Source organism: Arvicanthis niloticus, chromosome 1 (genome assembly GCF_011762505.2).
Source record: "Arvicanthis niloticus isolate mArvNil1 chromosome 1, mArvNil1.pat.X, whole genome shotgun sequence".
NCBI lineage: Eukaryota > Metazoa > Chordata > Mammalia > Rodentia > Muridae > Arvicanthis > Arvicanthis niloticus.
Window position 1 is genome coordinate 153,514,522 of NC_047658.1, and position 26,006 is coordinate 153,540,527.

A 26,006-nucleotide genomic window follows, 5' to 3' on the forward strand; every position below is an offset into this window, starting at 1 on the left:
TGCTGCATTGCTCATTCAAGATGAAATGCATGGGATGAACTCGGCCTCTGGAAGGAAGAGCCGGCAGTGCTCTTAACCACTGAGCCATCTCTCCAGGCCAACCTCAGACTCTTGAATTTTGGAATATTTACACACAGTACTGATTGAGTTGTCCTCATTCAAAAGATCTGAAACCTGAAATGCCTAAAGTGTAAAACTCCTGAAGTCTCATGTACCAATGACTTCAAAAAGCATGGGTTTGAGCTTTTCCCGTTAGGTATGTTCAGTCTGCATTTGATCATTATCCTATTATCCAGCAGGTTTTGGTTGCTGGTTGTTTTTGTTTTGAGACAGTTTCTCACAGTGTAGTCCAAGCTGGCCTAGAAATCAAGTGGTCCTGAACTCTCAGTGGTTGTCTTACCTCTGCCTCCCAGGTGCTGGCATTACAGGAAATGTCAATGCACTCTGCTCTCTGTTGTAGTGGCGGCCTCCCGTCTTACTGTCTGAGTAAAGTTCAGGCACAGCAGAGCCTGAACAGAGTGGGGTTGTGAGACAAGCAGAGCAGAGTGCTCTCTCTCTGTCTGTGGTGAACTATCAGTAAAATCTCCTGCCTCAGTGGGGAACAAGCAGTGCAGGACCCATCTGCAGGCTGCTGTTGGTCTCCGAGCTACGCATCAGATTCACCATAATAACCCCCAAAGTTCTGGGATGGAACCTAGGAATTTAAATTCAAAACAACTGAAGCTAGGCATGCTAGCATACCTCTGGGATCCCAGCTCTTGGGAGGCTGAGGCAGGAATCTTCTGAGCTCTAGACCACTGTGGATTGCATAGTAAAACCTTATCTGAAGGAAAAGAACCAATGCATGGGGCTTCTGGGGATGCTGGGCACTGAGTGTTCAGGGAAGGAAAGCCGTGTCTGGAGGGAAAGCCAGTTGCTTACAACCCAGTCTCCTGGGTATCAGGGAGCTTCTTCATACACTGCCTTGTGGGTCCACGAATAGGTAACCCTACTGTGTGGGAAGATTAAATACGACTTTTCCCTTTTCCAGCTGAGAAAAAGCAGTAGACACCAGGGAATTGTGCAGCATCTGGAGGAGACCTTTGCCGTGGCCTCCTTGGTGGAGACTGGCCACCTTGTGGCTTTCTCTCTGATCTGTCACCTCAATGATACCTTCCATTTTGACTCTGAGAAGCTACATGTGGGACAGGGTGTCTGCCTCACCCTCAAGACCACAGAACCAGGAGTGACCGGTCTGATTTTGGCTGTGGAAGGGCCAGCTTCTAAGAGGACCAGCATGCCAGTTCGGAGGGATTCAGAGACAGCTGATGACAAAGGGGAGGAGAAGGAGGAAGAAGAGGAGGAAAAGGAGGAGGACTTGACTGTGAAGTCTAAGAAGAGGCATAGCCTGGCTATTGGGGACAAAGTCAGAGGGACCATTAAGTCTGTGAAGGCCACACATGCTATTGTGGCTCTAGATGATGGCTTTGTTGGCTGTATCCATGCCTCCCGCATCCTAGATGATGTCCCAGTGGGCATCTCTCCTACGAGCACGCTGAAAGCTGGGAAGAAAGTCACTGCGAGAGTGATCGGTGGGCGAGATATGAAGACATCTAAGTATGGGGTTTGGGGAGATGGGGCTGCCTGGCTTTGAGGGGACTGTGACAATTACGGGAAGAATGGGAACATAGGCAGGGATTGCATGTAAATAACATTTTCTCTTAGTTAACTAGAAGGCAGTCAGTCAGAATCCTTTAGCTTACTATTTTTTTTTTTTTAAATATTATGTAGCAATTAAAGGGTGGATTTAAACTTAGACCTGGCTTTGAAGTTCAGATTACCTGCCGAGTCATTTCTGTAATTTGTGAGAATAATGGCATAGTCTACCTTGGAAGGCCACTGGTGAAACTGACAAAGTGAACATGTATGCTACCTGCATAATAGGTTGCTGCCTCATGCTCTTGTTAGTATATATCAGCAGTTCTCATAGTACATCCTTCATGGCACATCTTTTATTTGTAGTGCGTGCGTGCGTGCGTGTGTGCGTGCGTGTGTGCGTGCGTGCGTGCGTGCGTGCGTGCGTGCGTGCGTGTGTGCGTGCGTGTGTGTGTGTGTGTGCGCACACACATGAATTCACAGGTACACACATACTTTGACCCATGCATGGCAGATAGAAAGCCAACTTTTCTCACCTGCACACAAGCTGTTTTAATGGCCCCTTAATCTAAATCTTGCTGTGTTATCAAATTGGATTTCTTTCTATAATAAGAAAAGAAAGAGTTCAAAATCTGGCCTATGGATAGCATATTAATTTCAAGAATTAAGCATAGGATCTCAAGTAAGTCTTGTCAGGGCCTGATATGATAGTTCTTAGTGGACCTTTGTCAGCCTAGTATGGTGGTGTGAGGTGGGTGGTAATCAGTTTGGGTTAGGGTGGGGCAGTAAGAGGTTGTTATCTGGAATCATCATGTTAGTACTAAGAAGTGATTTGATTTCTTTCTCTCTAGGTTTCTCCCAATAAGTCACCCCAGATTTGTTCTGACCATTCTGGAGCTGAGTGTTCGACCAAGGTGAGGGAAAACCTGACAGTGGTCTCATTGAGAGTACTGGTCTTTAGAACCAATGACCCCAAGTTCTTCTTGAGCCTACTGGTGTTGGGACTTGTCTGCCTCTCGGTGTCTAAGTCTCCTTATTTCTCTGCCCAGACACACTGAGTCTGTGTCTTCATGGACTTGCCAGTCTGCCTTGTTTCCCTCAGGAGACTCTGCAGACTGAGAGCTTGCCTGCAGGTCCAGCTCAGCATCTCTTCTCATGGACAGACGACGATTTGCTTGTTTTTAAAGAACAGAGACGTTCTTGACCACAGACTTCTGTTTGAGATGCTGAGGGTGGCAACCACACATGAGCCTCAAGCTCTTGGCTACTTTTTTTCTTTTTAACCGTCCGAAGGCTAGTTAGAGGTGTAAAAGTTAAAGTGAGCATAGAGTCAGCTTCTGAGTCATGACACCTTTGGGGGCCAAACAGTCCTTTCACAGTGGGCATCTAAGACCATTATGAAGTAGCAATGAAAATAATTTTATGTTTCCACAGTATGAGGAACTATATTAAAAGGTCACAGTATTAAGAAGGTTGAATATCACTGGCATAGAGGCTTGTACCTGAAATCCTAACACTTGAGAGGCTGAGGCAGGAGGATTGCCACAAATTGAAGGCCAGGCTAGGCTGTAGTGTAGAATGTCAACACTGTTTGCAAGTGTGCTAGTGTCTAACAAAAAGAACCTTTCTGTCTTGATCCAGTTTTCTAGAACTCAGTAATTCCTGAAATAAGCAGGTAGCCAAGAATACGTATTTTTTCAGTGTGAGCAGCTTCAGTGCTTGGTGACAGAAAGCTGACGTGGAACTGTAGGTCATCTGATGAGTTCTGCAGAGTAACACTGTGTAAGAGACTGGTCCCCACGGTGATGTCGCCTGTTCTCATATCATAACCATTTTGACCCTGCTTTCTGTTTCCTCCACAAAGGACTCCAACCTTTTGGGGTTGATGGATCATCATCAGTAAACCATGCTGAGGGCATGTGACTGTACGAATGCCACGTGGGGTCAGCCTGGGGTCAGCCTGGGTTCTAGCAAGTTGTCAGTCTCAGAGTAAGGGATGTTATGGAAAGACTTTTGGAATAACTTCCGAGTAGTGTCTGGTTGGCAGCCTGAGGGATCAGAGTTTCTGGAGAGGCTTGTGTCTGCCATGGGGTTATTTCTGGGGTGTTGAGTTCCATTTGCTGGCCATGTTTTTAAAACTTTATATTCAGCATATGAACTTTAGATTAGATTATTAATATATTTGGTGCATAGACCGCATATCTTTTTTTTTTTTTTTTTTTTTTTTTAGATGTGGTTTCCTTAGTTTTACAGGTTGTTAGGTTTTTTTTTTAAAAAATAACTATGTTGTCTACAGTCTTTGCGAATAACGGAGTGCTTTCACTGTGCCGGTGGTTCTAGTGCAGTGTCTTTCCCTTTGCACTGGTATGTTGTATTTTTTTAGTTAGTAACCTTTTCTTCTTATTTTTTTCTCCCCCAACCCCTTTGGTATTTTGAGATAGGGTTCCCCTGTGTAGTGTTAGCTGTCCTAGAACTCACATTGTAGACCAGACAGTCCTTGAACAAAGAGCTCAGAGATCTTTGTTCCGCCTGCTTCTGCCTCCCAAGTGCCAGGATTAAAGGTGTTGTGCCCACTACTGCCTGGCTTAAAAATACTATTTTCTGTTTCCTATACTTTAAGATTGGCTTTTATTAATGTATTCTCTGCTTCTGCCCTCTGTGAGCTTTCTGTGTGCAGCAGGACTGGGCTAACTAAAGTTTGTTGCATTTGAAAGGATGTTTCAAACAGCTGGTTGCTGCACAGAGGCAGACTACTCTGGCCATGCCAGATCCTAGCACTACTGAAGGAAATTCTGAAGGGATATCTGCATCAGTTTAAATGATAGCAGTTTAATCCTATGACAGTGCCAGACCGTACTCAACTGAAAGTGCCATCAAAGGATGGTTTACAGTTGGCTGGTTTCTGATCTGCGTTAAAATTACAGAAAACTTCTTACAGTACCACAGCAGACAACACTGATCTCCCTCCCCTCTGCTCACGTGCAAGCATTTCTCTTGTGTGGAATTACTGAGTCTGAATAGTCTCTGCATTCACTGGCACATAGGGCCATATTTTGCATTTCTAACTACTTGTAACCACTGTACAAATGTGTGAATGAGTCTTGTCTTGTTTTAGAAAACCATCTCAGTGGGTAAGTTGGGCTAGCAAGTCTTCCGTGTGTGTGTGTGTGTGTGTGTGTGTGTGTGTGTGTGTGTAATTTTTTATTTAGTCATTTGTGGATTGACATCTTTCGGATCACTTGTTCTTACATGTCTGAAAATAAGTTGATAATGGCAACTTAGCAGAGGCCAGATGCCTGGCTTTGAGTTAAGGTCTGACTTCAGCTCCTGTTTCAGCAGCAGACAGTCAAGTTACTGTCTATGCTTAATTCACACATGAGGTTGTGGTCAAGCTCAGCGAGCTTGTTTGTAAGAGCATTTCTGCAAAGTAAAGCAATAGCTAAAGTGCTATGAGAAGAATGGAGATAATTTTTTGTTGTTTGTTTGTTTGTTTTTTGAGACAAGGTTTCTCTGTGCCCTGGCTGTCTTGGAACTTGCTCCGTTGACCAGGCTGGCCTTGGACAGCCACCTGCCTCTGCCTCTTGAGAACTAAAATTAAAGACATGCACCACCACATACAGCCAAAATAACTTTATTTACTATGTTTATGAAAGACTCGTGAACTAGTTTGCCCCTAGTTTATCCATAGATCAATGACTCAGAAAAAGATGATTAGTCCCAGACTGATTATTGAGAAGATTCTCCTTTAACGGAGAGATTGTCCATAAGAGTAAAAATAGCTATGTCCCTCACCGCCACTTGGGGGAGGTCTTTGAAGTTAGAATCTACCCAGGGGTTTGGCTTACTCTCTTGATTTTTTTCAAACAGTGAGTTGAAGGGTGGCTACAGTGCTCTTAACACTCACTCTGTGAGCCCCATGGAGAAGATTAGACAGTACCAGGTTGGGCAGACTGTGACTTGCTTCTTCAAGAAGGTGAGTAGTTGCTGTCCTCTTTGCATGGTTGACCTTTCGTCAGCATCAGAGCAAAGTGGGCAAAACTGGAGTCAGAGACTGCACTGGGCATCTGGAGTCTGTCCTTACTGCCGCGTAGGGCTGTGGATGGTGATACCTGGCCTCTGCCCTCAAAAGCCTGTCTCTAGGTGGGATCCGAATACAGGAGTGGCGGCAGGGAGCAGGTGCATTTTCTCTAGTTTCCCTGCTACACCTGTCCTGGCCCTGACTGCAACGAGCTGTCTTTCCAACCTTTGAAGATAAGTCTGTTCATCTGAAAATTTGAACTAAGAACACCAAAAGTGTAGTACAGAGAGTTAGAGACATGGCTCAGCAGTTAAGAGCATTTGCTGCTCTTCCAGAGGACCCAGGTTCAGTTCCCAGCTCCCACCTGGTTGCTTACAGCTGTCTGTTAACTCCAGTTCTGGGTGTCCAGGGATTCAGCATCCTTTTCTGACCTTTCTGAGCACCAGGCATGCACATGCTACACACACATACATGCAGGCAGAACACTCACACATAAAATGAAAATAAAGATTTAAATGACCAAAAATGTAAAAGACCATCAGAAAGGCAGCATGGAAGTTTCAAGATAAGTGCAGATAATGCCAGAAGAACCACACAATGAATTGGTTGAGAATGAGTAGATAGATCAGTATGGTGGCTGCCAGGGTCCAAACTATGACAGTGGGCAAAGTGACCAAGGTGATGGCCTGAGTCAATGGATGTGATGTTAATCTGGGGGTCTCTGCTTTTATGGATGGAGAAATTAAAGCAGCATTTGAGACACTAGATGACTGATTGCAGCTGTCTAGTGGAAGACATGATGAGCAGCCAGACCTGGCACTGCCCAGAACCCAGTGGACATGTTGTTTCAGGATATGGTAGGCCTTGACCTCAACATAGAGCTGCTTCAGGGCCAGACTACTCCATGGAACATGTGTGGCCTTAGCCGAGCAGAACGAGCTGTCCAGAGACTGACTCACCTTTGATATCAAGTCTGATTGGTACAACCACTCTAAGGTTTTCCTTGGACATGAATGTTGTGAGTTAGACAGAGTGAATGCTGAGATCCTGTCCACTCAGCTTCATAGCTCTCGTCAGATGCATTAAGAAAGGCCGGTCTTTCTCCACTGTTTGGGTTTTTTGGTTTGATTTTGGTTTTTGTTTTTTTGAGACAGGGTTCTACAACTTGGCTGGTCTAGAACTCACTATATAGACCAAGCTGGCCTTGAACGCAGAGATCCCCCTGCTTGTGCCTCCCAAGCGCAAGTATTAAAAGTGTGTACCTCCATACCTGGCATGAAGTCTTTCTTTGCCAGAATCTCTTTCATAATCATCTTTCTGGCATGTCACCCCCTGCCTGAGTCATTCATAATCCCAGATGACTTAACACAGCACATACGGTTGTTCATGATCTGTTTACACATTTCATATCCCAGACACCATGACAATTATCTTTGGTTTTCCTCCAGCCTGTATCATGCTGGTTCCTATGCCTTGTTTGCCCATTTTCCTTCTGCCTAGTACCGTTTGAAGAGTCAGCATCTAGGGGCTGGAACAGTCGCTCAGCACTTAAAAGCACTATGCTCATCTAGGGGTTCTGTGTGCAGTTCCCAGCAACCACATGGTGGCTCACAACCATCTATACTGGGATCTGATGCCCTCCTCTGGCATGCAAGTATACATGCAGATAGAGCACTCGTATACATTAAATCAAATAAATAAATAAATAAATAAATAAATAAATAAATGTCAGCATCTCCTATCACATGTGCTTGTTAATAGCCAGTATATTCCTGCAGCATGCAGCACTTCTGCACGCTGTGCACAGCCCTAGTTATTTGTGTACCCATTGACTGATTGAAGCCCATGAGATGTGAAGTTGGGTGGGGCCACAGGATGGATTCCTGTTCCTTGGGGAAATGAGGGGATTTTCATCCTTTTCAGTGTTCCTAAGAGTGCATTTTAGTACTGGGCCAGCCAAGGGTGCTCTTACATCTGCCCTGTTCCCCTACAGTACAATGTGATGAAGAAGTGGCTTGAAGTGGACATTGAACCAGACATCCGAGGGAGAATCCCCTTGTTGCTCACTTCCCTCAACTTCAAGGTCAGTATCTGCAGAGAAGATTCAAGAGTTCACATGGATTAGATGGGGTACCTGAGTAGATATGGGGCTTGGTGGATTAGGAGGCAGAGACTTAAATGTTATAGATAAATGGCAAACTTTGATGGGAACATTAGAACTTTTTTTTTTAATTCTTTCAGGTTCTGAAACACCCAGAGAAGAAGTTCCAGATTGGGCAGGCCATCAGGGCCACCGTTGTTGGCCCAGACGTCCCCAGGGCTTTCTTATGTCTGTCACTCATAGGTGTGGAAAGACTCGGTACCTTGGTGGAGAGGGGCAGAGGTGGGAGGCTTCAGATGCTACCAAGATGAGAGACCATCAGTGTCAGAAAGCCAGAACAGAGCATTCTGGGAGAGGGTGTATTTATTTGGTTTTGGTTTTCTCTGGGGCTTTGTTCACTTATGTGACTCTCTTGCTCTTAGGTCTCCTTTTTCGTTGTTTTTGTTTGTTTGTTTTGATTTTTCGAGACAGGGTTTCTCTGTGTAGCCCTGGCTGTCTTGGAACTCACTCTGTAGACCAGGCTGGAACTCACCCTGTAGACCAGGCTGGCCTCGAACTCAGAAATTTGCCTGCCTCTGCCTCTCAAGTGTTGGGATTAAAGGCGTGCGCCGCCACCGCCCAGTAGGTCTCCTTTTTCTAAACTTGGTTTTCTCAGGTCTTTTAGAAGGGATTATCTGTCTGATGACTATGGGGTCATGGGTTTAAGCTATGATGAGTCTATTAAAGTCTGGGTGGCTTCCACTTTCTCTGGGTTGGCAGGCTATAGTAGGCCAGAGTACAAGCAGCTTTCTTGTCTCCTTTTCCCACTAGGTCCTTACAAACTTGAAGAAGGTGAAGTAGCCATGGGCCGAGTGTTAAAGGTGGAGCCCAACAAGGGACTGACCGTCTCTTTCCCTTTTGGGAAGATAGGGAAAGTCAATATATTTCATATGAGTGACTCGTACTCTGAGGCACCCCTGGAAGACTTCTGCCCCCAGAAGATTGTCAGGTGAGCCATAGAGTTCTTTTGCCTATGTATGGAATTGGTGGGATTTTCTTTTATCTGATGTGTGTGTGTGTGATTTTAGTCCTCCCCCCCCCACCCGCCCTGAAAAATTTATCAGGTTTGCATACTTAAAACTGCTACCAAGTTGAAAGGCCAAAGCCTTTTCACTGGAACATCCTGTGTTTATTAATTTCACACACAGATGAAAAGGAAAAGCTGCTAACCCTGATTTTTGTCCCTGTTCTCCTGCCGTCACATACTTAGGTATCACTAACTTTAGAGCTACTGATGGCAGGAGGAGAAGGAAACAAGATTGAAGATGAATGCTCCATGCACCACAGGATGTGTGTATAGGTCAGAGGATGTCTGTGGGAGTTGGCCTCTCCTTCCATCATGTGGTCTTGGGGCCTGACTCCTTAAGACCACTGAATCATCTCTGGCCCCCAGAGCTGATTCTCAAGCATAGTCTTCATTCATGCAAAGTGCTAGCTAGGTAGCTTTTAACATAAATATCACAAGTTCTGTGTGGATAGCATACAAGTGGACATCTTGAAAAAAGCCAATTAGATAGGTCTCACTTGCTCCCTCTGAATAAAGACATGGACTCAGTTGCAACTAATTTTACATAGCTTATCCATTGTTTCTGTGATGATGCACTTTCTTCACTCTGCCGATAGAGGCTGCACTCTTGCAAGCATCTTTAGTGGCTAGTTTCTCCTGTGCATGGATTTGTCAACAGTTGGCTTTATAGGAACTATGGCATAGAGTCCTCTGTACTTGACCCATCTTCTCCTTGAGCTGGAGCCCAAGAGTTCAGGGTGGCACTCATTAGAGAGCAGCTGGGGCACAGCTTCTTCTGAGAACGTGACGTGTTAAACTTTTGTTAGCATACAAAACAATGGCTGTCGTTATGACATTTTCACACATCAGACTATTGTACCTTGTATTCCCATTACCTTCTCCATCTCTCCTCCATGGCTGCTCTGAGACACCACTTCCCCCAATAGTCTCCCTTCTGCTTCCATGTTATGGGTCAGTTACATCTAGATTCTGCATATAAGAAATGTGTAGCTTCTGTCCATCTGCCCAATTCCCATTGCCCCTTTTGTTCTTTCATTTGTCCTTTATGTTTTACTTAGTTTATCTTATGTGTCTGGGTGTTTTCCCTGCATGTAAGTTGCCCCATCCAGCAGGGTGGTGGACTAGGACCAGGGGACCACCTGAAAGAGAGAATGGGGGAACAGGGGTATGCAAAGAACTACAGCCTGTCTGGAAGTCTGATCAGGCTGTAATTTTAATTTTTTCACACGGAGGTTATATACACATTGAAGCAGGATGTGGGGAGGTCGTCTTTGTTTCTGGGGAGCGCAAATGTTCTCAGGGGGAGTACAGATGCCTTTCAGAACAGGATATTGGCTGGGTGAAAAGTTCACAGAAGAAGCAGGGCAGAACAGGCACTATGTTCCTGTCCATGAGATCTATTGGTCACTTATTCTTATCTAAGTTAGTACTTTCCCACCAAAGCTACCTGTCCATAAGATCTATGATTACTTGTTCTTATCTAGGTTGGTACTTTCCCACCAGGGCTACCCATCTACAAGATCTATAGCTATCTGTTCTAGGGTTAGTGCTTTCCCACAGAGACCAAAACTTTGTGTCAGTAGGCATGTATGGCTGACTTAGGCCTATGGCTGACTTAGGCCTTTAATGTATAAGCAAGGTTGCTCCCAACAGTAAGTCTGTGAACTACATGGGTGCCTGGTACCTATGGAGGCCAGAAGAGGACATTAGACCCCTGTAATTGGAGTTATGGGTGCTTGTGAGCTGCCATGTGGGTGCTGGGAATTGAGCCAGGCATTCAGAGCCAGTGCTCATAATTACTGAGCTAGCTTATCATTATTTCCCTCTTCTTCCCTTCACAGTCCCTTCCATTTGTGTGTGTGTGTGTGTGTGTGTGTGTGTGTGTGTGTGTGTGTAATCCTGTCTGAGTCTGGTTTATCATGAACCCCAGTTTCACCCATTTTTCTATAAATGATGTAACTTCCTTATAGTTAAGATTATGCTCTTTGTGTATATGAAGATTATACTCTTTGTGTATGTGTGGCATTTTCTTTATCCATTCCCTGAAATAAGCATCTTAAGTTTAAACCTGTTTTGTGTCTTTTTGTTTTGTTTAGTTTTGTTTGCTGGAAAGAAAACTTCCAATATATAAGTGTCTGCCTCTTCTTCTCCTACCTGCTTTTGCCATGTATATTTTAACCTCTGACCTTTCCAGACTTGAACACAATGTGGGTATAATTTTACTTCAGTTAGTAATAGAACTTCACTTTATATATTATTTGCAACTTGCTTTTTTTCTCAAAGCAGTTTATCATGAATTTTTCCTTCATGCTAATATCTTGTTCTCCCACCTTATTTTTATTATTTGTTTGTATTACACCACTTTTATCTAACCTTATTTAATCAGTTTTTATTGATAGACAGTAATGTTGAAATGCCAGTTTTTTGTGCATTTTTTGATTATAGTAGAAGTTTGAAATACATTTATAGAAGTAAATTTAATGGACCAATTGGTGTTAAATATTTTTCAAAATTGTTCTTCACTTATAGTCCCCTAACAGTGGTGACTGCAACCCTCTGCTTCCTTGTTAGGATTGTAAGACTGGGTTTGTTTGCTTTGGTTTGTTTTATATGTATGAGACCGTGTGTATGTGTGTGTACCATGTGGATGCCTGGTACCCCCAGTAGCCACAAGAGGACATTGGATTCCCTCGAACTGGAGTTCTGTCATGTGAATACTAGGAATCAAACCCAAATTCTCTGAAAGAATCCTAACTGCTGAGCCTTTTCTCCAGCCCAGACTGAATATTCTTAATTTTTATTTTAGTCATGGAATAGGCAAAAATTGATCTTTCATTTTAATTTACATTTTTTAGTTAGACTTTTAAAAATACTGATTTTATATGTATGTATATATGTATGTATAGGTATACATATACATGTATGAAATATATGTATTTAAAAATACTGATTTTATATGTCAATGCACCATGTGCATGCAGTCCCTTCGGAGACCAGAAGAGGGCGTTGGATGTGGAACTGGAGCTAAGCAGTTGCTCCATAGGTGTTAAGAGCCACACCTAGGTCCCCTGCAAGAACAGACAGTGCTCTTACTGCTGAGCGGCCTCCAGCCTGTTAATTTGTACTTCTTATACTGTCTCTTCCTATGTTCTTGCTTTCCAAGCCAATTGCTTATATTTATTTGAAACATTTATATTTTTAATTTAAAAAAAGAGAATCTATACATGTTTTTTGTAAAAGGATAGCAACCTTGGGGGTGCAGACTTTATAAACCGTTTCAGATACCCACAAACAAACCTGGGTCGGAATTATCTGTGGTTGGTTGGTTGGTTTTGAACTGAGACACAGGGTCTTATAGTCTAGGCTGGCCTCAGATTTGTGATCCTCCTTAGAGGATCTAGGAGCTCCAGGTTCAAGGAGTACAATTTACACCACAAGCCCCACGTAAGTTCTAAGGCCGTTTTTGTACTGAGAAAAGTGGCTGAGAAGAGCCAGATTTCAAGGTGTGTAGCCGCTGCCAGCCAAGACAAAGTAGAGTGCATACCTCGGAGACTAGAAAGCAGTCATGACCCAGTCCCAGCTCCTGACATCCACCTAAGCTGTCAAGTATTTATCCAAACCAACAGCACAGAGATACCCAGAGCCTGGCAGAAGACAGATCTTCAGTGAATCCCAGAGACACACAGGTCATCTCTGGCTTGCCTATTGAAGCTTACAAAGTGAGGGTGTGACTTTTAGCAACATAGTCATTTTGAATACTTTTATGACAGCCAGACCTATGGGTAGCATGCAATTAAAATTCCCTTCTTCTGTCAGATGTGGGTAGGAAATTGTTTGCGTCAAGGTAGCACCTGAAGCCTACTTCCAGCGTCAAGGGCTCTGGTGCTTGTGGGAAGCAAATACCTGCTGTGGGAATGTTTTGCACTGGCTTGTGGCCATGGTCTTTTCTGCCTCCAATCCTTTCTGTTTCTACTTAGTGATAAAGGACTATGAATTATAGTTTTGCCTGAGCTACTATAGATTTCCCGATTTCCCTCTTCCAAGTTTCTCCCTGCTTTGTCTGGCTCCCCACTCAGTTGTCCCTGGGTCATGTTTTCTATGGTTTTTCTGTCTATGGAGATCACAGTTAAGAATTACTGTAGGGACAGTCTCAACTCATAAGTACAGATCTCTCTCAGCTTCTGATAAACTCTTAAGTTGAAGATAGCAGAAACTGAAAATGCACACAGTGTAGGGTAGAGCACCATTCTGTCACCTCGCCGCCATGTGGCTGACTGAATCAGCTTGCTACCCCGCATCATGAGAGTGCCCTGCTGCAGCATTTCACCTACCTGACTACAGAGTAGAATTACTACAGAGCTATCTTTTAATTTCATGCATGTGAGTGTCCAGAAATATTGATGGTTGAGTGTATCTTCCTCCTTTGCCTGTTCCAGATGTTATGTCCTGTCCACAGCACACCGTGTGCTGGCTCTGTCACTGCGATCATCCAGGTGAGTGTTGGTGTTGAGAAAGGAGAAGGAACAACTCAGCAGACTTGGGCTATAGTGCATTTGCCTGGGATAGAACTCTGAGTTCCTCCCTCCTCTGCCTGTCTCTACATACTGAACTATTTTTATTTAAGTGTGCGTCATGGGTTGTGGGTGGGAGAGGCATTTGAGTTTCTGGAAGAATCCAGGCTCTTGTCTTGAAGGGAATGGTCTCTTGTCTTGAAGGGAATGGTTTGCTTACCTAAATGTGGGTATTCAAGATAACAAGATGATACTGGTGAGGGCAGGTGTTTGGTCCCAGGGTTCATGATGGGGGGCGGAGGGTGTGTAAGTGTGGAATAGAAGGAGTTGACCAGCATTCTACTGGGTAAGGCCAGGCTTTAAATGTGGCTTCTCTCTGGCTTGTTTCTACATAGCTAGCTGTCAGACACAGCCTTGGTCTGGCAGGACTACAGGAGTGAGCAGGCTAGACTCTAGACTACAGTCCTCTAGGTGCAGAGACAGTCTTACACAATACAGTTATTGCAGGTGTTCTGGGAGAGCAGCAGTGGTTAAAGGCATGTATATGTAAGCCTTGTACTCCTTTAGGACAAACAGAGAGACAAAAAGTAAAATAGAAGATCCAGAAGTCAACTCCATTGAGGATGTCAAGGAAGGGCAGGTCCTGCGGGGCTATGTGAAGTCTGTCCTGTCGAGTGGTGTGATCATAGGGTGAGTAACGGAGCCGGGCACAGGCTTTGGGGCTTGGCTCCAGAGAGCCAGGTGCTACCCGAGCTGCCTGCTTGGCCCTGGGCTGGCCGCCTCCTCCCCAGTCAACTCTGATAGAGTAGAGAAGAGCTTATGCATTACCAGCTGGTAAAATTCTGAGTTGTGTTTTGTGTGCATGTGTGTTTGTGTGTTTGTGTGTCTGGTGTGTGCAGAGGTCAGAAGAGGTCACCAGATCACATGGAATTGAAGATCCAGATGGCTGTGAGCCACCATATGGGTGCTGAGAGCCAGCCCTGGGTCCTGAAGAGCAGCAGGTGCTCTTAAACATGGCGCCATCACTCTAGTCCTAGAGTCTTAAATGCTTTTTTTTTTTTTTTTTAAGTTTTGAATTATTTCTTGTTTGGTGTTTTGGAAATAGAATGACATTTTCAGTTTCAAATTCTGGATTTCTTGTGTTTGATCATGATTCTTTGTTGTGTTGTTTATTTATTTATTTATTTATTTATTTGTCTTACTTATTTTGAAGGCAGGGTCTTGTTATGTAGCTCTGGCTGTCCTGTAACTTACTAAATAGATCAGGCTGGCCTCAAACTCACAGTTTCACCTGTCATGTGACATGAGTGTGTTGATTAAGGGTGTATGCCACAATGGCCAGTTTCCTGAGTCTTTTTTTTTGTTTTGTTTTTGGTTTTTTTTTTTTTGTTTTTGAATTTATTTATTTATTTTGTGTAAGTACACTGTAGCTGTCTTCAGACACCCATATGAGGGCATCAGATCTCATTATGGATGGTTGTGAGCCACCATGTGGTTGCTGGGATTTGAACTCATGACCTCCGGAAGAGCAGTCAGTGCTCTTAACCACTGAGCCATCTCACCAGCCCCTTCCTGAGTCTTAATGTGGCCACATCATGTTCCTAAGCCCTGCCACTGCCAGTTCCCTACTCTCGTGTCTCCTTTCTGTTATCTGTTTAGTCGTTTGTGATGTGGACATTATGGTGCTAGAGTGCATAAAAGACAGCCAGGGAGCTGGGCCGTGGCACGTAGTTTTACTCCCAGCACAGGCAGAGCCAGAGGCGGGAGAGTCTCTGAATTTCAGGCCAGCCAGGGTTACAGAGTTCACTGATGGGGCCCTTGCCTAGCTTGCCTGGGTTGGATTTTCAGTACTTCAAATAAAATACGAATTCATACCTTCGTTATATATGACAATTTGTTTCCAGTTTCCAAAACCAACTTTATCCTCCTGGATGCCAAGACCCAGCGTCTCATATATCCTATCAAACTCTGAGGCCTGTAAAAGCGGGGCACTGGGTATGGTGGGGTTGTATTATACCAGAGGGCTCCTGTCCGTCTCCTTTCAGCCTTGGACCTTCCGTTCTGGGTTTGGCCAAGAAGTCACATGTCTCTGAGTGTATCCCACCCGAGAAAGAGCTCCATAGCAGAGGCCTCCCTGAGGGAAAGCTGGTCACTGCCAAGATCCTGTGGTAAGTGTCTTCTCTCCCTGCCCTCTCTGTCCCTCTTTCTGTGGTGTGAATCAGACCCCTTTTGGTGAGAGCCCTGCCCTGGGAGGAGGTTTTCAGGTAAACCCAGAACATAAAGGCATGGGGTAATGATGTCTGTAGTGTTCAGATGAGTGAAAAACCTTCAATTGAAGCTTTTGACCTCAATTCCAGCCTCAGTTTAGTAGACATGGCTTCTGTTGTTGTTGATCAAGTGCACCCATACTTGATGCTCCCTGGCTCTTTCCACTGAGCAGGTGAAACGTGTAAACTATCTGAGAATACTGAGCATCTAAGGCAGGTGGGCCCGGCTCTGGCTCTGACTGACAAGGAAAGAAGGCCTAAGTGCTGACGAGGCAAGATCTGCAGGTGCCCAGTCAACCTCTGTCCTTACTTTCTGCCTCTTCTCCTCCTGCATCAGTGTGGACCCCATGAAGAACCTGATAGAGCTGTCACTCCTTCCCAGAGACACTGGGAAGCCGGATGTGTTCTCTGCTTCCCCAGAACCACCTCTTCCAAAACAAGAGGAGAGGAAAGGAGAAGAGAAGAAGAGCCAGAAAAGGAAAGAGAAGAACCAGAAGAGGCAAGAGGAGTCTGGGTTGTCCAGCCAGGAAAAGAAAGAACCCCAGAAGTCACAGAGGGGTGGGCAGGGCAAGCGGGAGCGCCAGGAGTCTGAGAGCGAGCAGGTGAGTCCCCCTCCCCCAGGAAGCATCGCACCTCACCTCACCCATAAGAAGTGTTTGAGAAGTGAGGGCCGGCCACCCAGCCTTCTCTGAGCAGGCACCGTGAGGGTGAGGAGCCACTTCCCATCCTATCCCCTACCATTTCAGGAAGTAGTGAACAAGAGGCCAAAGAAGTCTGGGGCACCAGAAGAAGACGACAGTGGTGTGGAAGTGTACTATCGGGAAGGAGAGGATGAGGTGGAGGAGCCGAAGCTGCCTCCCAGGGTAAGCCTCACCACGGAGTGGGGGAAGGCTTTCGGAGTGGGGGGGGGGGGAGGCTTTGGGGAGGAGCTCCTTGTCTTCCCAGAGCTCAGCTGTCCCAGCCCATGCTGGTTCTCTATAAAACAGTGGGTGGTGAAGCATAGTTACCTCAGCCAGCCTACCTCCTTGAGGACTGGGTCTGTTAACACTAATAACATGTTTATCAAGAACGGAATGAAAGAGGTGGGCAGGTAAAGAGAGGGCACAGCCTAGATGAGCCCACGCTGCTCAGAAGTGCAAGCAGTGGAGAGGACTCTGGGAGTCTCAGCCATGGGGCAGCACCTCTTCACTTTTGCCAACCCCTGGCACTCTCCATATTCCTGTTCCAGATCTCCTACTTTCCGCGTGTGTGAGTGTTTACACTTTGTAGAAAGTCATTGTCTAAGTGACTTAGAGTATTTTCAAGTCACTGCTGTTCCCTCAACAGAGAGACAAAGGAGGAAGGCTTTTGGTTTGGCAGTAGGTGGGAACAGGAAACAGCCTGGCCTGTGCTTCCTTCAGTTTTCTCACCCTGCAGGGAAAGCCAACCAAACCCACAGAGGTGCCCCGGCTGCGCCTCTCTTCAGGCTTCATCTGGGACGTGGGGCTCGACTCTCTGACTCCAGCCTTGCCAATCCGAGAAGAGAGCTCAGACAGTGAGGAGGATGAGCAGCCACACCCAGCCAAGGTGCTGTATTCCCAAGACAGTGCATCGCTTGCAGAAACTCATTCCCAACTCCGATGCCCTCTTCTGGCTTATGTGTCTTCCTGGGTAGGGGCCATGGACTGTCCTGTGAACCATGGCTTCTACTCAGATTCCTCTGCGCTTGAAGGAGCAGATGAGTCACTTTTCTTCTGTCCATAACAGATGAAGAAGGGCAAGAAGGAGAGGGAGCAGGAGAAGCAGAAGGCAGAGAAGGAGCTGTCGCGCATCGAGGAAGCACTCATGGACCCGGGGCGACAGCCGCAGTCTGCGGATGACTTTGACCGGCTGGTGCTGAGCTCTCCCAACAGCTCCATCCTCTGGCTGCAGTACATGGCGTTCCACCTACAGGCCACCGAGATTGAGAAGGCCCGGGCCGTAGCTGAGAGAGCCCTGAAGACCATCTCCTTCAGGTCTGGGCTTACAGAGTTTGCCACCATGGCTCATTTCTTCATGGTCAGGCCAGGAGCAGCCCATGGTCTTTCAGGCTCAGTCTTAAGTGGAGCCAACTAAAACAGATCACTCATTAATATTTTATGGTCCTCTTCAATGAAATCGCTATGGCAACAGTTAGTTGTCTCTGTGTGCTGACAAGATTCCCAGTAACACAAGCAGAGTGGGGAGAACTCAGCATTACTCAGGGTTCCTCTGGTCTCAGCAGGGCAGAGGTAGCTTTCTGAAGCCCAGTGTAGACGGATGACTGTCCTAGGTTTTGCTTTCTTCATTGGGGGAGAGAATCAGACCCAAGATTCTGTTCCAGCTTGAGCATAGGCCCAGCGTGTAATCGGAGGCTTTGTTCCCAGGAATGGAGGGAGAAGTCAGGAGCCTCAGTCTTGGCAGTAAGAGATGGGGAGCACAGGTTCCCCTTACTGTTAAGCTGCAGGAGTCAGAGTCTCTGTGTCTATATTCACAGTGGGCTTGAGGATACAGTTGTTGCCTGGAGAAAGAAATAGTTCCTGGGCATCCAACACTGAGTGGGTGGGGCTCATGTTCTACCCACTGCCTCCAGGGAGGAGCAGGAAAAGCTGAACGTGTGGGTGGCACTGCTGAACCTGGAAAACATGTACGGCTCTCAGGAGTCCCTGAGCAAGGTCTTCGAGCGAGCTGTTCAGTACAACGAGCCTCTCAAGGTTTTCCTGCATCTGGCTGACATCTACACCAAGTCCGAGAAGTTCAAGGTAGGGTGTTAAGTTCCGTGCCTAGGTGCCCCAGATGCTGGACTCTTGAGCAGGCCAGGGCCAGCATTCTGTGAGAACCCTACCTTCTGGGTTCCCCATGATGTCACATCTCAGCCTCAGGCCCTTTCCTTTCCCCACAGAGGTGAGAATACATGAGGGATTACTTAGGGAAGCTCCCAGTATCCTGTCACTACACTGTGCTCTCCTGAAGATCTTCCCAGTCTCCTCGGGCCCCTAGAATCAGTGAGCCAAGCCTACCGTCCATGAACATAGCCTGTCTGCTGGCCCTCTGAAGTGCCATGCTCCTTAGCTTACTGTGTCTTTCCCACAGGAAGCTGGTGAGCTGTACAACCGGATGCTGAAGCGGTTCCGGCAGGAGAAGGCTGTCTGGATCAAATATGGTGCCTTTGTTTTGGGGAGGAGTCAGGCTGGGGCCAGTCACCGCGTGCTGCAGCGAGCCCTGGAGTGCCTGCCCACCAAGGAGCGTGAGTACTCTTCCCAGCTCCTGAACACACTCGGGACTGATAGATACTTAAGGTGGCATTTGGCAGCTAGTAGCTTCTGATTTAGAAAAGCTGATGGTTGTGCTGTGGCGAGGTTCTTGGGTTGTCTTGGTTCTGACTTGTCCTTTTCCCACAGATGTGGATGTGATTGTCAAGTTTGCCCAGTTAGAGTTCCAGCTCGGGGATGTGGAACGGGCTAAGGCCATTTTTGAAAACACACTGAGCACCTACCCAAAACGCACAGATGTTTGGTCGGTCTACATCGACATGACCATCAAGCATGGCAGCCAGAAAGAAGTCAGGTGAGGGGACGACAGACCGGGGCTGACTCCTGTTGGAGTGTGGAGTAGGAAGGGGGCTTTGGCCATGTCAGTGATGTTTAGCCACTCCCTGGCAGCTGCCAGTTGTCTGACTTGATACTGAAAAACAGCTCTGACATGGCTGCTTGGTCCACTTGATTTCACCTTTGCACCTTTGGTCTATACCCGGAACCAGGAGGCTTGGGGTCCCACATAGCTCACACTGCCAGCCTCTCATGGATGGAACCTTCATAGGCATGCTCTCACGTTTGTCCCCACAATCCCTACAGGCCATGAGTTTAAGTCTGCTTCTGTCCTCATGTGTTCCCAACCCAGGAGCTTGTCCTTAACTTAAGGCAGGCTAAGTCTTTTGTCTCTGTCAGGAGTTCATACTGATGATAAAAATAAGAAACGGGGTGTTGGATATTAGACCCCATACCTGAGAGCAAGTTGGGAGGCACTAGACAGGGGTCACATGGTAGGGACCCTAAGGAAACTGCTTCCCTGTTCTTCCTCATAGGGACATCTTTGAGCGGGTCATTCATCTGAGCCTGGCCCCTAAGAGGATGAAGTTCTTTTTCAAGCGCTACCTGGACTATGAGAAGCAGCACGGCACCGAGAAGGACGTGCAGGCTGTCAAGGCGAAGGCCTTGGAGTACGTGGAGGCCAAGAGCTCCGCGCTGGAGGACTAGGGGCGCAGCTCCACCACACCCTGGGGACAGCAGGCACCTGGGGGCTGGGGGCTGTTGCCTGGGGACTGTCTTAATTGCTGCGTTTTCTGCAGCGCCTGTAGGCTGTGTTGCTCATGGGATGCATGGGATGCAGGCTTGGCTCACTGACCCGAGTTCCTCATCTTGGCAGAATAAAGAATTTTGAGAGTTTTTTTTTTTTTTTTTTTTAACTCTCAAAATCTTTTAAAGAATCTTTTGAGACAGTTCCCACTTTGTCGCTTGGCAAGTTCTTAGTTCACATTCAAGCGGTGGGTAGCTGGAAAGACTGTAGACCATGTGGTCCTGGGGTCCAGGCATTGTCTCAGCCCAGCCTGTACCATCTGCCCTGTTTTGGAGGCTAGGGGACTGAGACAAGAGGATGGAGGAAGAATCTAGAAAAACAAACAAAAAAACAGGAACCCAAAGCTACTAAGGAAAGCTGAAAGCATTGGTTAATCTACCTGGTCTCACCCCAGACTCACCTCATCTCTGGCACAACCCAGCTTCCTGGGATGCTAGCACAGACCTTTCTAGTTGTTGGTGGGTTTGGGTTTTTTAGTAAGGGGGGTGTTGGTTTGAGTCTAAAATGTTGTCTTAAGTTTTTTGTAGCTGGGCGGTGGTGGCGCACGCCTTTAATCCCAGCACTTGGGAGGCAGAGGCAGGTGGACTTCTGAGTTCGAGGCCAGCCTGGTCTACCGAGTGAGTTCCAGGACAGCCAAAGGCTATACAGAGAAAACCTGTCTCGAAAAACCAAAAAAAAAAAAAAAAAAAAAGTTTTTTTGTGGGAAATGGCTGGGTTGGAAGCAGGACAAACAGGGAAGCACATGAGGTTTTAGAGTGTGGAGCTCATTGATGCAAGGCCAAGAGGGAGGGAGAGCTGGAACGCACTGACTCTTGGAGTTTAGTGCTAGGTCTGTGTGCAGACAGATATTATGTCTTCAACTGAGATGACCCCTGCAAAAGGCCAGGCTGCCTCTCCTCAGGTTAAATCAGCTCACTCAGTCAGATTGTTAGAGAGACAGCCCTGGGCAGGACATATCACCTTTGTGGTCCCTTTAGTGCCATGTTCTCTCACTTTGGGCTGTGTGCCCTTGTCAATTGCACAAACACCAGTCTAGGCCTTCGAAGTAAGAAAAGCTTTATCAAAAAGTTTAAATATATAAAATCAGGCCAGAGGTATACAGTCAGGGCAGCCCCTAGCCAAGGAGCTAGGTGTCCCTATGCAATTAGACACAAATTAACTGCACAAAGTGTACTGTACAACGACAAGCCCCCCAGGGGGTTGTCACTAGGCTCTGCCAGCTGATGTTTCTCAGCTCCAAGGCCCCAAAGATCACCCCTGTCGTACTACAGACCAGCTCTAGGGAAGTCTTTTCCAACAGCTGTGAACAGAGTGTACCAGTGGCCACAGAAGAGATGATTTTGGCAGGCCAGTCCCCACAACCCCAACCCACCCCATCTCAATTTCTGTGAACCATGTCCACAGGATCTTCACAAACTACTAGTTGTTTTATGTCTATGTTCAAGATACTGTAGTTAAAAAAGTCACCTGATGCTGAAGTAGCATGCCATGAGGGGTTAACTTGTGACTAGGTAGTTCCATTTACAGAGCATAGAAGCAAGCTCTTAAGCAGTGAGCAGGGCCATCTCTACACTGTCAGGGCCTGTGCCATTTCCGGTCAGGCCCTGGGCCCACTTGTGTAGGCGGCTATAGAGTGGGAGGCCCTGGTTCTCGCGGTACAGATAGACCCCAGTGATGGCGTTCCACTGTGGCCGTGGCTGTGTGCCTTCCACTGGGAACTTGGTGACCAGTTCTTCATCATCTTTGTTGAGAGCCACAAAGCCAAAGAAACGGCGCACGTTGTTGGCGGCCAGCACCCTCGAATGCACCTCCGCCGTGCGCTGGAACAGCTGGTCCTCGTTGGTGCGGTACTGTGCCCAGTAGGCCTCCTGGCGGTAGCTGAGTGGTGAGCAGTAATGTTTGAGGCACTTGGTCAGGAACACCAGGATGGCCACCACACCGATGAGCAGCCATCCAAAGAGCTGGTCAGAGAAAAGGCATGGCTCAGCGTGGGGGCCTGAGAGCTGCCTGGACCCTGCCTACCCGTGGGGGCAGTAGAAAAAGAACAAGAACAGCTTCTGCTCTGTGGGCAAGCATGACTTCCTTTTTTCTATTCTTACCCTCTTTAGCCCACACACTCTCCTGTGCTTAGACTGCCTTCTGCCTTTTTTCTTCAGCCCTGCGGGTGCAGAATCACTGGACTCCACCAAGCTCAGCTCAGGAGCTTGCAGTGGAGCTCGGTGACAGGATACATGTTTTGCTTCAGAGGCCTCTACCCCACACAGCATCACTACCTTTGGATCGCCTGTGTACTTGTTCACACTGTTGAAGGCATCAGATTCCTGGAGCTGGATGGAGTTAACAAGTAGTTGTGCGCCACCTGATGGGGCTGGGAATTGAACTTGGATCCTCTGTAAGAGCAATACTCTCAACCTTAACTACTTCTTTTTATTGAGACAATGGTCCAAACAAGGGCCCCCTCTGCCTACTGCTAGTATATAGAACTATGGATTAGTGATCGGTATTTCTGTATTTCCCCGTCTTCCATTGGGTGCTGACTTCAGCCCCGTTTCTCTGCTTTCCCCTTCCTTACCCCAAGAAAGGGTCTCATGTAGCCCAGGTTGACCTTAAACACTGTATAGCTGAGGATGGATCCCCTAGTCTCCACCTCCTGGGTGCTGGCTTTACAGTATGCACGCCGCCACTCGGGGTCCACCACAGGATCTGATATGTGCTAGGCAAACATTCTACTGAGTTACGTCTTAGTCTCATTTCTTCCTTTTACACTGTTGGCTGTTTAAAGAATTTCGATTTGATGTTTTGTGGGTATTTATATGGGGTGTGTACCTGGGGTGCGAGGGTGGGGCAGGGGGCGGGAGCAGTAATGCATATGTGAGCCCGGAGTCCAGAAGAAGGCATCAGATTCCTGGAGCTGGATGGAGTTAACAAGTAGTTGTGCGCCACCTGATGGGGCTGGGAATTGAACTTGGATCCTCTGTAAGAGCAATACTCTCAACCTTAACTACTTCTTTTTATTGAGACAATGGTCCAAACTGGCCCTTAGTGAACTGTGTAGCTAAAAATGACCCTGAACTCCAGACCTTCCAACCTTTACTTCCCTAATGCTGGATTACAGGCAAGATCCAGCACAGGCAGCTAGCTTAGGTTTGTTCTTCTCTTTTTTTTCCCTCCCTCCCTTCCTCTCTTCCCTCCCTTCCTTCTTTCCTTTCTCTCTTCCTTCCTTCCTTTGTTTCTCTCCTCCTTCCTTTGTTAATATATATGAGTGTTTTGCCTGCCCATATGTCTGTACACTATGTGTGTGCTTAGCGCTTGCACTACCATCTGAGTGCTGGGAACTGAACCCAGGAGTCTTCTCTCCAGCCTCTAGCTTTAAGTGTCTTATGTTTACAAGGAAAAGGGTCCCTTTAGAGAATCTTGGGCTCCCTCCTGCCTCCCTTGCCCTCTGCTTCTGAATTCACATTCAGTTCAGATTGCTGCTTCTAACTGTTCTTTTGGCCCTTGACCAATCTCCAAACAGGATGCAGGGTAGGCTCTAGCTAGGCTGGACAGCAGTAGCCTGCCCCTTCCTGGCCCGCCCCAAAGAGTAAAGCTGACTCAGTTACTTGGGACAAGAATATATTCATCCTGTGGTCAACCAGGCTCCACTGTCAACTCAAAAGCCCACACCAGGTGTTTGTGAGGTGGCCTGCAGGAACCATGCCCAGTCAAGCTAGGGTAAAGATCTGGGTGTTGTGGGATATGGGATGTTTTCTCTGAGACCCTAGGTGGTATTCCCTTAATACTCAAAAACATCTCTAAGGGACGGAAGTGGGGCTTAGTGTCAGCTCATGTCTGACATTCATGTGGTCTAGGATTCAATCCTCGCACCCAAAGGCAGATCAGAGACATACTTGGGCTCAGTTGACCCTTGCCTTAACTAAGCCACAGGTTAATCAGCTGATGCCTGACACTGGTAATTCAGTGCTTCCCTGGACAGGTGCTCATTCTCACTCTGGACCATTCTATCATGTACCACCCCATCAGAGACTACTTTGGGATGGATAGAAGGCTACCATTCACACAGCTCCTTACCTGGGACTCATACTTGAGCCTGCGGCTGACCTCCTCTCTGAAGCCCGACAGGTTAGCAGGGCCCCCTCCACAAGGGAACTTGGCTAGGGTATCTCTGGCATGGCCTGGGGGGAAGCCTTCATCCCCAGCTGTGAGCGAGGAGGGGTCCACAAACTCACTGAGAGCACAGACGTAGGCCTCCCCTCGAAGCAGGGAGATGACAGACCAGGTGACTGGGGCCACAGCTGCACGGCCCAGGATAGAGCTTAAGAGGAGGAAGTTGGGGGCAGCGGAGCAGTTCTTGGCCCTCCGGTACTGGCACTCAGCGACTAGATTCCAAGTGTGGTTGTTGAGGATGACCCCAATAAGGAAAAGTGCCAGCGCAGGCACGCCAATTGCTGTCAGCCCATATAGGTAGTTCCGGGCGGGTGAGCAGGGACAGTGGAAGGCCACCACTGAAAACAGCTCCTGACTGCCCACCGTGCCCAGGGCCACCAGCCCATTGAAAATCATCACATCCTTACTCTTGAAGAAGAGAGACAGGAAGCGGAAGTTCTCTGCGATCAAGGCCGCCATGGTGACTGGAGAGCCAGGGATGGGATGCTCAGGAGGAGGCAGAAGAGGGCAGAATTGATGGCTTCCGATGAGAATAGCAAGGAGCACAGGCAGGAGGACATCCGATGGCAGAGCATGATTACGCCATTCTATCTCCTGCACTGGCTGAACTGGTGCTTCCTGTTAATGAGAGATAAATGTTTGCCTCTGGACACAAGCTGAGGGGTGCTACTGTGGTCAAGCAGGCACAGAAGGAGGAAGCATAGGCCTCTACAGAAATGGTGATAGCCATGGATGCCTAAATTCCCGCTGGGTACCAGATGCTGTCAGTTGATGTTGCCCATCCTCACAAGTCTGCATGGTTTCCCTTGGTATCCCCTGGAATCCTTGTGCACCCCCACCTCAAGCACAGTGAAGTATACGGCTTCCTGAGGGGCAGTCCCTGGCCAGGGCCACGTATAAATAAATGACAAACCTCAAGACCAGGTCTGCCTGCTTTGAATATTTTTAAATCCTTTTGCCACTACCCTCTTCTCCCCAGGGAGGATTAAGAATGGCTGGTGGTGTTAGGCTGTGTGGAATGGTTTCCCTCTGGGATTCCAGGTAGTACAACCATGCTCAGGACTTGGGGCAATTTGGAGGGTGTGGTGTGGGTATCAAAGCTGCAGGAGCTGTCCCAGTGGACAAAGGATAGACTGGCCCTGGATCAGTGGCAAGCCTGACACAGGATGCCAACATCCTTGGATGCACAAACCCCCCTCATTTTGGAGACCTCAAGGTCTCAACACACTTCATATCTTTTCTCCAGACTTCTGTACTCCGCTTTGAAAAGGATAAGTCATTGCGATCCCGACCTTTCTTTAGGAATGTTAGGGGCCATTAATGATATCACATAGTGGTTCAACATCTGAAACTCTTACCCCATCATGAAACTCTATTGAGGATGAATCTCCTGATCCCAAAGATCAGAAAATCAAGGGGACAGGGTGTCTTGCCTGAGGCCAGACAAATCTGGAGGAGCCAGCTGAGATTTTGACCATGACTTGAGAATACTTAGAAAGTAGACAAAATGTGTCAGAGCTGAGCTAGCTCTTCCTGTTCAGAACTTGCTCCCCTTGTGCTTAGCCTATACAGTAGCCTACAGAATCTCTGTCCCAAGAAGCCTAGGCCATGGCACCTGGCAGCCACAGGCAGCCTCAGTGGGGTTCAGGTCCACTGTACTTATCAGTCCTCCCCTGAGTTATGACCTCAGCAAAGATGGCTCTGTGCCAGAAGTGGCACGGCCTCCAGCTCTTTGGAAGTTTAGCCCCAATTCCCTTCCCAGGCTCCACCCCTATTGCCAGAGAGACAGTCAGGGTGTGGCCCCATGTCCACCCCCATCAGGAGAAAGGGGGGGTTGTGTGGGGGGGGGCAGGGGTAGAAACAACCAAAAAAACAACTCTGCAACCAG

General features: G+C 47.3%; 2 protein-coding genes across 4 annotated transcripts in view; one reads left to right on the forward strand and one right to left on the reverse strand.

The window, feature by feature from the left end:
• Pdcd11 (programmed cell death 11) overlaps window positions 1-20,060 on the forward strand; it is a 41,938-nt gene extending 21,878 nt beyond the window's left edge. For both annotated transcript variants that reach the window (XM_034496975.2, XM_076923868.1), the window contains 17 exons: window positions 1,031-1,596; window positions 2,487-2,549; window positions 5,503-5,608; window positions 7,647-7,736; window positions 7,895-7,997; window positions 8,565-8,742; window positions 13,257-13,313; window positions 13,899-14,021; window positions 15,377-15,499; window positions 15,936-16,200; window positions 16,345-16,461; window positions 17,015-17,164; window positions 17,345-17,592; window positions 18,189-18,357; window positions 18,689-18,842; window positions 18,997-19,162; window positions 19,680-20,060. In XM_034496975.2, the coding sequence (XP_034352866.1) occupies window positions 1,031-1,596; window positions 2,487-2,549; window positions 5,503-5,608; window positions 7,647-7,736; window positions 7,895-7,997; window positions 8,565-8,742; window positions 13,257-13,313; window positions 13,899-14,021; window positions 15,377-15,499; window positions 15,936-16,200; window positions 16,345-16,461; window positions 17,015-17,164; window positions 17,345-17,592; window positions 18,189-18,357; window positions 18,689-18,842; window positions 18,997-19,162; window positions 19,680-19,851 (2,850 nt within the window). In that variant the 3' untranslated portion in view covers window positions 19,852-20,060. The remainder of the gene's footprint in view (window positions 1-1,030; window positions 1,597-2,486; window positions 2,550-5,502; window positions 5,609-7,646; window positions 7,737-7,894; window positions 7,998-8,564; window positions 8,743-13,256; window positions 13,314-13,898; window positions 14,022-15,376; window positions 15,500-15,935; window positions 16,201-16,344; window positions 16,462-17,014; window positions 17,165-17,344; window positions 17,593-18,188; window positions 18,358-18,688; window positions 18,843-18,996; window positions 19,163-19,679) is intronic.
• A 1,298-nt stretch (window positions 20,061-21,358) lies between these two features.
• Calhm2 (calcium homeostasis modulator family member 2) lies at window positions 21,359-24,733 on the reverse strand. Of its 2 annotated transcripts, none has more exons than XM_076923892.1 (2): window positions 24,023-24,733; window positions 21,359-21,969 (listed from the first exon to the last, which is right to left on the reverse strand). In XM_076923892.1, the coding sequence occupies exons 1-2, from the start codon at window positions 24,575-24,577 to the stop codon at window positions 21,496-21,498; spliced, it is 1,029 nt and encodes a 342-aa protein (XP_076780007.1). In that variant the 5' UTR covers window positions 24,578-24,733; the 3' UTR covers window positions 21,359-21,495. The 2 variants fall into 2 exon arrangements, with proteins under 2 accessions (XP_076780007.1, XP_034340272.1); XM_034484381.2 differs by having other exon boundaries at window positions 21,359-21,912; window positions 24,023-24,724.
• Between the last annotated feature and the right edge of the window lie 1,273 nt (window positions 24,734-26,006).

Excerpts from the sequence above, each read along its gene's own strand:
- Calhm2 (XM_076923892.1), bottom strand. The coding sequence starts at position 24,577 with ATGGCGGCCTTGATCGCAGAGAACTTCCGCTTCCTGTCTCTCTTCTTC. Across the intron at positions 21,970-24,022 it reads GGCTCAAGTATGAGTCCCAG|GCAGGGTCCAGGCAGCTCTC; the intron begins GTAAGGAGCTGT and ends CCCCACGGGTAG.